At 40.0% G+C, this 12,850-nt stretch overlaps 1 protein-coding gene across 4 annotated transcripts in view; it reads left to right on the top strand.

The window, feature by feature from the left end:
* MET (MET proto-oncogene, receptor tyrosine kinase) overlaps nucleotides 1-12,850 on the top strand; it is a 129,290-nt gene that overhangs the window by 44,176 nt on the left and 72,264 nt on the right. For all 4 annotated transcript variants that reach the window (XM_090042234.1, XM_090042235.1, XM_090042233.1 and 1 more), the window contains exon 3: nucleotides 5,813-6,004. In XM_090042234.1, the coding sequence (XP_089898360.1) occupies nucleotides 5,813-6,004 (192 nt within the window). The remainder of the gene's footprint in view (nucleotides 1-5,812; nucleotides 6,005-12,850) is intronic.

Raw genomic sequence — 12,850 nt, 5'->3', positions numbered from 1 at the left:
TAATAGGAACTTTCACATAGCATCTGTAGGGGATGGCTGGTTAGGGATCCCCTGCTGGGACTTGAATGGTTGTATAGATGTCCTGCTTCAGAAATAAAACCACGTAGGACAACTTTACTTGTGGAAATTTAGGTACCCCGAAGGTTGTGACAGCTGGACAGCAGTTGTAAGAATCTAACTTTCAGACTTTGGATTGGAAAGTAGCAGTTAACCACGTACATCATTTTAAAACATAAGTGCCTGATTTCCTGCACTGGGGGCAAATAAGAAATTAACCAAGAACTTTCTTATTTAGAAATTCAGAGACTGAAGCCACCAGTTATGCTTGAAGAAGCTGACTTGAAGCTTTATTTTATGGCTGCACAAATATTCTATCTAACTGCCCGGTCTCATAATTTGAACAAATTCCAGTTAAATAGATGGAAATCGTACAGCTTTTTTTTTACCTGTCACATTCTAATTACGTTTTCGCTGCTTATTTTGAAACTTCAACCTGTTTTTCCATCAAATTAAATGCCTAGAAATCCACTTACACTTAAATTCCCAATTTGCCAGTTATGTCAGTCATAAAGTCATGTAAATACAGAGCTAGAAAGGACCTCAAGAGGTCCTCAAGACTTGATCCTATTTTACTTTACAAACTTAAATGCCACATATGTAGCCATAAGTGCACTAAGAGGAGGTTGCAAAGGAGGTGGCCATGTGGTTAGACCACTTTAGTGAGATGCAGGTTCAAATCCCCTTTAGATTAGGGGTGCTCTAGAGCCTACATCTCCTTCTTCATAGTCTGTTGGATTATGGGAGGGCCTTCCTTATCCTTCACTTTGTTCTTGGCATATGTGCACATAGGGCAAAATAAAGCCTGAAACTATGCAGAAGTGCCAAATACTGCACTTAATGTCCGTATAAAGTGAAATAGGATTTTAGCCCATAATCTACGCCTGACTTCCAAAGCATGATTAAATACATCCAGCACATCCTTGTGTTTACAAAACTCCAACGAGGTGCAGTAGAGAGCTTTTCTTAATAACCAACCTAAATTTTCTTTACTGTAAGTTGAGCTGATTACTTGTGGTTATCAGCTGTATCCTCAGTGGGCACAAACAAACAGGTACTGTTCTCTTAATAACAGCCTTTTACATACTGGAAGATTTTAATAATGTCCTCATATCAATCTGCTCTTTTCACCACTAAGCAAAAACAATTCTCTCTACTTTTCTTCCTAGGTCAGACTTTCTAAACCTCTTGTTGCTCCTTCTGGACTCTCCAACTTATCTACAACTTTCCTAAAGTGTAGTGCACCAAAGTGGACACAGTATTCCAGCCAAGATCTCACTAGCGCTGGGTACAGCAGAAGAATTGCCTTCCATGTCATACATATGGGACTTCTGTTAATACACCTACAATGTGTCTTGACTTTGTGACAGTGTCACATTCTTGGTTTATATTTACTTTGTGATCCACTATTGCTCCCAGATCCTTTGGCTGGGTAGTATTACTACCTAGGTATTCCCCATTTTTTGTTTGTCCACTTGATTTCACCTTCCTAAACTGTGATAAGTGAATACTTGCAAGAAACTGTACCCTGGCAGAGGTCACTAGGTTGGCCATACCCCATGACTGCATAGCTACCCCATAGAATAATGCGACAGGTTAGGCACCCCCCTACATGAGACTTCACCCTTGTTGTTCTTTCCTCAAAGTCATCTACAAAAGTATGGAGTAGATTGCTGGCAAGTGTCTGCCCAATGTATTTCTGACCATGAAGGGCCTGCTAAGTCCAAGCCTCACCTCCGGCTCCCCGACTCCTGGTGGGGTTCTTTGCATCTGAACCTCTGACTTGCCGTTTGGACTTTGATTCTGCTCCTGCCCTTTGCTGGCAACACTGCTCTAGCCATTACTTTGGATTCACTATATCTTAACTGTGATACAAGTATAGTATATTATACTTGCTTTATTGAATTTCACTTTGTTCACTTCAGACCACTTCTCTGCTCTTGAACTTTTGAATGCTAATCCTGTCCTCCAAGTTGCTTGCAGGATGGCATGAGGTGGGCTGTTATGAGTAAGTCATTAATTTCTAATTCATTCAAGACATTAAAGATAATATCGTTTTCTAATGGGGAATCTCACTTAATTAGGAAGCAGGAGTTTTGACAGCTTTGGAGACAGGCCTGGAGGGATGCTTACTGAACTGTTCCTTCTTGCTGCCATTTCTGCAGATACCAAACATGTTCTGTAAAAATTGATAAACAAAGTTTTTTATCTTTCCCAATTGATTTTATAATGGATTTTTTAAAACTGGATACTTGTCTAATTGGGCATCTTTTATAAAAAAGGACTTTGAAAATAATTTTGAATTTTTTTATCCATTTTTTAAAATGTTGGGTTTAAAAATACAATTTCACAGAAACAAATTTTAAATCAACATCAGCTTAATTTAATACACATGTATGAGTTTTCTCAAATGGAAATAACTGCTGTGGGTCCAGGTCAGAAATTATCTTGTCCAATTTGTATTTCATAGACTGCTGCATCCAGGATAAATTCCAAATCATCACAACTTCTCCTGTGAGCAAATAAGATAGGATGTATTACCTCCTGTCCATTCTGGGCACAACCGGAATTCAGTACTTGCCTTTACCTCATCACATTCCAATGACACACCTACATCAAGTTAACAGCTTTCTTTATGAATCACACATGCAATTAGCACTCCTAGTCATGCATAAAAAACAATGTGCCCAAGCTTAACCACATACCGGTAGGGTCTCTGCTTATTTCAATATTTGTGTGATTTGTCACTGGAACTTGGCATAATATTGTGAATGCTTAACCCAGAAGTCAATTATTTTTCCATAGTGCCAGCCAGATGAATACTTAGATAAGCATGTGTGCATGGGAGAGGACAGTTGGCAAATCATCTAAGGGTTAAATTACAGCATTTTCTTCATCCAGTACTGTTGTATTTTATCAGGTTAATAATTATAGTAGGTTAGCTGCTGAGAAATAAAATGAAGGGGTAAGTTCACATAACACTTTAGAGGCCTTACTACAAGTGTTTTGTGCACAGGGTAGAATGTTTATGGAGTAATTAACTGTATATTATGGTTATCTCATGCAGCCAGGCTTTATTTGAAGGCCATGTACAGATCCTTGGGTAAATGTTCAAAACTAGAACATCTGGAAGAAGTTCAGGTAGGTCACATTTAATTTCAGGAGGCCAGAGGAAGGTGCCATCAGTTATGAACAGGGAGGAAAATCCAGGCCACTTGACTATTAATTAGAGCTCTAGGCAAAGTACAATCAAGAATGGCAAGGAGTTGAAACCATGTGAACTCAGGATTAGAGGCACATTTATTGTTCATTCTCGAGGAGGTTAATTTTCAAAGAGGGTCCTTAATGCAGATGCATCTGAATCAAAGTTCCTGTCTTGTGTTGGTGAGGGAACTCTATCAAAGGGAAGAGGTTTCTTGTTGGGAGAAGCAACAAGTAAGGGATCTGCCTCATTTAAAAAAACACAGGAGCCGTGGATGCTACTTTGCTGGAACTCTTGCTGTTCAGTGTATAAGCAACAACTGTATAGATGTTTTGCAGACACATCTAGACTAGCCAAAATCTAAGCACAAAATAATGCTACTGTATTTACTCAAATACAAGACAAGATTTTTTCCCAAATCAGCAAGGGGTAAAAAGCACCTTGTCTTCCCTTAGTATACAAGGAAACCTAATTAAATACATTATCAATAAACTGCTGCCAAAAGCAGCATGTGCTTTGCAATGGCAATTGACTATGAAGTTGATTAAATGCAACTAACACTGAGCATGACTATAAAAATACCCATGGCCCATCATGGGGAAATATGGTCATGGGAACCTACAGGGATAGATTAATGCAGCCCATCTGACTGACTAAGATACATGGTAGTGTCTACTGAGTACAGCCCCCCCTTAGCCTTTTAAAGTCATTGTGAGCCACTACGCTGCATACCTTTTGACAAAGTAATAGTTACATATAGACATTACCGTCTGATGATTGCTTGGTGAACCATGTGAAATGAGTCCTAACTGAGGTATCCACATCACAATAACAGTTAACACCAAAACTGATACTATAAAGAACTTTGACACATGTAATTTGAAATATGTGAAAAGTGTCTCTGTTTATGTGGCTCATCAGGGTGGTTCATGCCCTCATTCACCCCTGAACATGATTGGTTTCACTTGTCACAGCTGCAGCACATTAACTGAGCAATACTAAAGCTGCCGCTGCTACAGATTGCACTAGAACTGGCAACATCTAAATATCAATAAAATATCTAAGTTTTCCAGTGTTCTCAGTGTGCCTTCTTCATGAACACTATCATTACTAATAAAATACTGGATGGTTTTATTCCTGAGGTTGGGGAAGTGCTTTGAATTCCTTTGACTTTATCTAGCACTGATCAGGAATAAACCAAAACCAGAATTACTTCATATTTTAAGTTGCCTTATAAAAATAATTTGTACCTCAAAGATTGGAATAACTATATAATAGTAAAAAGATCATTCCAGTCTGTTGTTTAAAGGCCTGATTCAGATTCTAGTGAAGTCAGTGAAAAGACTCTATTGATATCCAAAGGCTTTAAATCAAGTTTTAGAAGAAAAAAAATATATAATTGATTTTTTTTAAAGAATAGACAAAAACTAAGTTTAAAAAAGTGCAATATAGGCTTAATGTTTAGTTATAGAGTATGTTACAGTAGAAACATGCTAGATGCTTTCCAATTTTAAAATGGTTATGGACCCTTTAAGGGGTCCCTGTTTATTATCTGTATTATCTCATCAAAATGGAAGATGAAGCATCAATAGTAATGGAATTATCAGTTAATAGATTACTATTGAATTGTCAGGAAGCATGGTATTGTTCTTTTCTAAAGACTATTTTAAAATATATTGTTCCAGAAATTGTTCCAGTGGAAGAGAAAAATCATCTTTTATACATTCATGATTCTGCTAATGTAGAATATATTATAACCACACTGATGAGAAATATAAAAAGGGACAAGAAAGAATAATGTATGGTCAAACCCTAAGTAATTATATTGACGTGGATATGCTATAGTTTGGATTTCTTAGACAGAATCAGAATCTAGATTTTTTTTTCCCATTTTATCATGTACATTTCCTGTCCCTTCTTTTTTTTCCTCTTTTTTTTTTCACTTAAAAAGGGAGGGAAGAATAAAAGGAAGAGAGAAGAAAAAACTGTTTTTTCTTTTATTGTCAAAAATGAAAAAAATAATAGATTGTGTGATAACTATTCCATATATATATGTATATACACACACCCATATATAGATATACGCATTATATATAGATACATGTGTTTGTGTGTGTGTGTGTATGTGTGTGTGTATATATATATATATATATAGATATAGATATAGATATATCTATATATATCAAAGACATTTCTAGCAACTCTAGATTTAAAGCATTTTGAGACCCTTGGATGAAAAGCATAATGATAATATATTAAGTTTATTATCATATCTTGGTATATGTGCTTGCATATTTCTACCAGTTTAGAAAAACTCGTGTTTTTGGGTAGTTATACAAAATAAATTACATGGGAAATGATTCCATAAAGCTAAAACATCACTGTATTCCCCATGGAACATGATAACTGATGGAACAATTACAGTTTGAAACACTGTCAGTACCTTTGATCCTTTATATCCACTTGCCAAATGATTTCTCTTTAACAAAGAGCTTTTCCAGGCTGTCCTCTGCTTGCAGGAGCAGTACTCATCTGTACTTTATTTTATGACAGATATTTTCAAGAAATGCCTCATACTGCAGAGCACGAGATGATGAATACCGGGTAGAGGTTACGACTCCTTTGCAACGGGTCGACTTGTTCATGGGGCAGTTCAACAGTATCCTGTTAACTTCAATATCTGTCTTCACCAAAGGGAATCTTACCATTGCCAATCTGGGAACATCTGAGGGCCGCTTTATACAGGTAAATGTTATTGTTAACATTCTTACAACTGATTGAGCACGCTACATGACTGAAAAGAATAAGCAAACTAAATTAGAACAGTAAGAAATCAACTACGGCTGGAAAAAACTGTGGACAATATAGTCACAGATTAATGAGGTAGCAGAAAATCAGGGGCACTGCATAAATTGGAGCCCTTGCCCAATAAGGTAACTGAAAGGAGTCAGCCGTGAGTTTGTAACAATACTCAAGGGTACTGTGACTTTTTAAAGTCCTGTAACTGCTACAGTGAAGTTATCTGCACCTGTTTTCATTTCCTGGCCTCTCTGAATGCATCTCCTCAGATCTTATGGCATTGGCCCAGTTTTGGAGCAGAATCTTGCTATTCTCTCATTCTTGGATTGGAGGGAGGTAGTTCACTGCGTTAGGCTTTGAATGGGATATTGGTCTTACTATCTTATGTGTAACGATCATTTACTGCTTTGGGGGTCTGCTTGTATCTCAGGCACTTGTGTTTTCTCCAGTCAGGATGTGCAATCAGCGGGGATCTTGGTTTTCTCTGATCTTAAAAATATCCCCAATTTTCAGATTAAAAAAATAACCTCAAATCCACATTTTCCATGATTAAAATGAAATGCCACTAATATATAGATATATGTATAGTGATGTTTCATTTTAGTCATGGAAAAATGTGGATTTGGGGTTACTTTTTTTAATTTGAAAATTGGGGATTATTAAAATCAGAGAAAACTAGGATCCCTGTTGATCACTGATTCATTGCCAACATCCTTCTTCAGTGTATTTTTATTCAGCAGCTGGAACAAAGTATTAGTTGATAAAAGGATTTTAAAACTGCAAAAAGTATGTATATTTTTCTATCCTATCTAACCTATCGTCCCCTAATAGAAAAACTTAGCTTCTTCAGACCCCACTGCCTCAGGTTCCTCTATCTAAGTTTGTTTCAGCATGACACCAAAAAAGTACTCTTTGTTTCCCTGCCAGTGTTCTTTATTTGCCAAGATGCTCCTTTAAGTGTCATCAGACTTCAGCCCTTTTTGATAAAGCCAATTCTGAAGGCTGCCCAAAGACTGAACCAGAATCATCAGAACTAATTATTCAAGTGTTGTCTTCTAACAGCCTTTAAATAGAAACCAATCAAGGGAACATCTTGAGGTATCTTTTCCCCCGAGCCTTGTCTGTTGGGAAGCATTTAATCAAGGTTATTTGTACAGAAAACACCATGCCCAAGCCAAGTCAAGCCTACATTGACAAATTATCATAGAACATTTCCATATTTGTCATACTAAGCTTCCCCTCCATGCCACACACACCTCCCTTTTTTGTTGCAAGAAACCCACTGATCCACTAGTCTCTCCTGCAGGGATAAAAATATGCTGTTTCCACAGGAGAGTACCATATTTACCTGAATATAAGTTGACCCTGAATTTAACACAACCACCCCATAATTAGATTATTTATATGGAAAATGTATACATTTGTTATAATTTTTCAGGTATAGAATCTACTTATTCTTAAATTCATCCCCCTCCCACTGCTACAACAGGGAAAGCAATGACTGGGGGGGAGGTAGGTGTCCCCGTTGCCTTCTGCTCTCCTCCATGTATCCTTTAATGACTAGTAACATCATAGCCTATAACAAAACTTAATATTTTTTTACCTTGAAATAGCTCTGAAAAAAGGGGTTACCTTGTCTCCAGGATACAAGAATCACAGTATTTTGCAGAATATAATATATATTCTTAAATTAAGGTTTTTTTGCTACACTAATAGTTGTCTGGGTAATGCTTTCAAACATGTCTCATTAATTAATTCTCTACTAAAGCAGATTTGCAATGGAGTTTCTATGGAAATATATCTAGTAATTGCAGTGAATGGAAATAAATTCATAAAGACTGAACTATTTATTTTAATGTTGCTGAGATGTAATTGGTAAAAATCAGGACAACCTAAAAATGATGCAATTCAGCATATCTGTCAGCCTCATGAACACTGAACCCAAATTATGTAGAAGTTCATAATGTTCCTTTTTTCTACTGATGACACTTTATGGGACAAATTTGCAATGGGACTTTAGATTGTCCTTTCTTTGTGCACATCTAATACATAGGACATATGGACTTACGGTTTTAATGGTTTCATTATAATTTGTGTGTGAAAAGGATTGAAATTAAATGTTCAAAATATGCTTTGGTCCAGACTTTGATTCTGTAGTAGATGGTGGCCATTCATATTGACTTCCATAGGCACTTAACTACAGGATCAGAGTCTAGAATTCTACCTTTCATGTGCACACAGATGAAGGCATTGCCTTGGAAATATATTGCTATATAATATTTTGGTCAAAATATATTTTGAGTCATTCACAGAAGTTTAGAGCTGGAAGGGACCTCATGAGATCTTCAGGTCCAGCCCCCCTGCTGTAGGCAGGAAAGATTGCTGGGGTCAAATAACCCCAGCAAGGTGAGTGTCCAGTCTCTTTTTGAAGATCTCGAGGGTAGGTGCCTGCACCAGCCCCACTAGAACCCTATTCCAGAGTCTGGTAATACGAACCATAAAGAAGTTTTTCCTTGTATCCAGTCTGAAACCTTTTTCTAAGAGTTTATAACTTTTGCTCCTGTGGCACTTTGGTGAATAGTTGTTTGCCTAGCCCCCATGCTCTCCACTGATACATTTGTAAGCTGCCACCAAATCCCTTCAAAGTCTTCTCTTTTTTGGGTGGAACAGTCCCATATCTGTCAGCCTTTTCTTGTATGGCTTGCTTTTCAGTCCTCTAATCATATGAGTGGCTCTTCTCTGGACTCTCTCACACTTCTCCACATCCTTCTTAAAGTGTGGTACCCAGAACTGGATGCAGTACTCCAGCTGCGCCTCATCAATTCTGAGCAGAGAGGGAGAATAACTTCCTAAGTTTTGCTTGAGATGCGTTGGTTGATGCATGCCAGCATATTGTTTGCTCTGCTAACTGTAGTATCACATTCATATTCATATTCATTTTATGGTCAATTATGATCCCCAGGTCCCTTTCGGATGTGGTGCTAACATGGCATTACCAAGTCTATAAGTATGTTGTGGATTTTTCCTTCCCAGATGGAGCGCTTTACACTTCTAAGTGTTGAACAGCATCTGGTTCTGGTCTGCCCATCTAACTAATCTAAGTCCACCTGGATTGTCAGCCTACCCTGATGTGTGGCCGCACTTCTCTACAGCTTAGTGTCATCGGCAAACTTTGCCAGTGTGCTTTACACCCCCACATCCAGATCATTGATGAAGGTGTTGAAAAGCACTGGTCCACTGGGGGACCCCACTGCCTACCTTCCATCAGGTCGACAAAGATCCACCTATTAGTACTCTCTGGGTCCAACCCTGCAGCCATCTGGCCATTGAATTGTTGAGCCCATAGTCCCCTAATCCCCTAGTTTTACCTTGAGACATGTCATTACTGCAAAATAAACATAAGCTTTAATGCACAGGTTTTGTGACCAAAATTATCACCCCATAGAGTGGTGGGGTTGTTGCTTCTGTTATTTATACCAGACTGTCAAACCCTTACTCACAATGAATGATATCTATAGCTGTGTCCACATGAGTGCGGACGTGTGTTTCCCCAGGGGCAAGAAGTACCAGCACACCTCGTGCCACTGCACACTGTGCCACACATCCTCTGGTGCACTGCAGGTTATCCCAGGTGGGGTAGGGGAGGCTGGGGCCAGCACAGTTGCTGGCACCAGCAGCCTTACCTGGGGTCCTGGGGGCCTCCAGGAGCTGCAATCCTGCTGCTCAGAGCCTGGCCTGTTCTTCTAGGATGAAAAACAAACAAACCTTGCACTGCTACCCTGCAGTGCGGGGAACACCTGAATGTACAGTGTGTTGCACCACAGATGGGTCTGTGGCACCACATACCACATGACTGTGCTCATCTGGACATGGCCTATGTCTGCAAGTGTCAATAGGATTATTCATGGAGAAAAGTGTTGTTAAACCAGAGAAAGGGTATCAAAATTATTTTTATATTGTTTGCTTAAATAAAGCACCTGAAGAAATGGTATTTTTTAAAATCTAAAATCATACATGTTTTTGAACCAATAAACAGTATCTTGCTCTTTCACTTGTCTGCTTGTGTTTGAGGATCAATATAGTTATAGTTATTTTAACAACTATTTCGGGAAAAAATAGATTCTCCTGAACTGAATGCATTTTTACATGCTCAAGCTAAGATTTAATTGATCTAGATGGTCTGGATGCAGAAGACTCACCAGTTCTTTTAAAGTAAATAACTGGTCATAGTAGAATTAGAGCATTTCCCAACAGGATCACTGAAGCTCATTGACACAGTGGTAATGTTTTGACTGCCTTAACAGTGTTAAATCCGTGTTGGGCCATGAGCAGTTTGGAGTTTATAGTTTACTAAATACTGTAGAGTTTATGTTACAAAACAGCACAGTAATAATTTTTATAAGACAGCTGCCATGCATGAGAAGGGAAAGAAAAATGGTTTCACTTCCTTCCTATGCTAGAGACTGACGACGGACCTTTTTTATAACAAGGGTTTTTTTGTAGTGTGCAGCTGTTTCTGCCTTTCTTATTGTGCTTATTTTCAGTGTATGGCTGGGAACACAGACTAAAAATCCAGCTGTTGGGTGCAAAGTGAATCAGGTATTTCACAGTAGTTATTTGATTAGAAAGCGGTATACTGTCACACAAGAGATGCTATCACTGTGCAGTCCAATTCTCAGTTTTCACCACCTGAGGATCTGCCTCCTGAGGGAAGAGACATTTTCATTTATTATCCTCTCATTTTCAAGCAGCTAAAGCTTGACACAAATTCCCATAACAAATTGGGCTAAAATTTCTTGAGCTTGTTCTCATCCCAAAGGTGATATGTTTTCCATTAGGCTGTTTTTTATTTATCTCAGTGTGAACAGTGTTCATTTACAGATCACACATTTTTTTTGGAGTGATGAGATTCAGATAGTTATAAGTTGGCTCATTTTTAAAGCTTAGCTTTGATATATTTGAAGATATATATTTTAAAAAAACAATACTCTACGTCAAAATGACATACTTTGCAATCAACTGTCTGTGAAACAACTACATTCTCAGTAAATAAGCTTCACAGAGGTGACCAATATGTGGAAGTGGAAAATGGGAATCTTCTTACAATTAGGTACAACTCAGGGCAGGAGTAATAGGTAGAGTTCACTATCTTTCTCTTAGATAGAATTTGGTAGTACCTCCAGTACTGTATTGCAGATGAACCCTTTGGGGCTGTGTGGTACACTGGTAGTGTAAAGTTCCCTGTTTAACTTCCTTCTTCACACAGAAGGAGTATTTCAGGAGAGCAGTAGCATAGGCATTAGTGCACTGTAACCTCATGGGAGTGGGGAAAGCATCTGCTAAAACTAGGGGTGTCCCAATAAAGATTTTGGGGGCTAATAGTGATATTTGATTGTTAAGGAGGCATATCAACCAATATTGATCCGATTTCCGATACACGGTAGAGAGCTCCCTCCAGCTGGTAAGTCCATTGCGGTGGAAGAGGAGTAGAGGGGAAAGGGGCTTGGGTGGGGCAGATTCCCCCCGCCCATGGTGAGGAAGCGGGCAGGGGCAGGGACAAGCGCTGTGCAGCTGGGGCAGGGCAGGGCGTGGGGTGGACCCAAGGCTCATTGCGGGGGGGAGGAGGGCAGCTACCACTGCTGCATACACCCTGGGAGAGCACATACCCCTGGCGGGGGAGGGCGCATACCCCCGAATCTGCATGGGCTGCAGCTGCAGGCTGGAGCTGGGGCTGTGGTGGGATCCACTTCCACTGGGGGCTGGGCTCAGGGCAGGAGCTATAAGGGGGCTGCAACCACCCCAATTCTGCAACCTCCCAATGCTGCCACCACTGCACGCCTGGCACAGCCCCAACTTTTCCCGGCACATGGGGAGCGGCTAGAGTTGAGTCAGGAAGAGCCGGGGCTGTGTCAGGTGTGTTGTGGCGGCAGCACTGGGAAGGAGCTACGACAAAATTTGGCCCAACCCCTGGCAAGAAGAGCCTGGCGCAACCCCCAGCTCCAGCCCACAGCTGCAGCCTGCTCCCCCTGTGCTGTGTCCCACCCCCTGTGCCCTCCCAGGGTGCGTGCAGTGGCAGGAGCCATCTCCCCCAATGAGTCACAGCCCCATCCCATGCTATGCCCCACCCCAGCTGTGCAGTGCCTGTCCCTGCCCCCTCCCTCACCATGGGGGCATTGATCTGCCCCCTTCGTGCCTCTTCCACCACAACAGACTTACCACATGGAGGCAGCTCTCCACACTGCCGGGCTCTGCTCCTCGCTGCCTGAGTGCTGTGCTGAGGCTGCGCACATACATGGGCCATTCATCAGCCACATTATTGGCCCCATCAGGCCAATTTCCAATGCAGACAATTTTCTTTATATCAGTAGCAATCCAATACCAAACTGATGTATCGATGCATCTCTAGTTTAGATGTATCTGGCACCCGAGGGCCGTAATGGTCACTGAAGTTTCTCTGCACCAATTATTCTATATTTAAGTTTAATAATTATGAGTAATGATATTTATTCAGGGGCATTCACTGTTTCCTTAAATGTTTTTCTACAAATTTTACACCCAAATTAGATGTGAAGGTTTTTCATGCTGCACCCAAGGGCTGTTGGCTTTTGGATTGAAGTATGTGACAGATTTGTAAGAAAAAGCCATTCCCCTAAGATTAAAACAAACAAAGCAACCCAAAAAAACCTTCCAATCATGCAGAGTGTTCACTCCCCCATACCTGTGGAACAGAATAAAATCAGGGCTAACCAGCTGGGCGGCCAGCAAGCTGCATACCACCATGGGGGGATTAAA

The sequence above is a fragment of the Crocodylus siamensis genome, chromosome 4 (genome assembly GCF_052110815.1).
Source record: "Crocodylus siamensis isolate JL-2025a chromosome 4, ASM5211081v1, whole genome shotgun sequence".
NCBI lineage: Eukaryota > Metazoa > Chordata > Crocodylia > Crocodylidae > Crocodylus > Crocodylus siamensis.
Note: the sequence above shows the minus strand (reverse complement) of the source record. Positions and strands in the feature narration are given on the sequence as shown.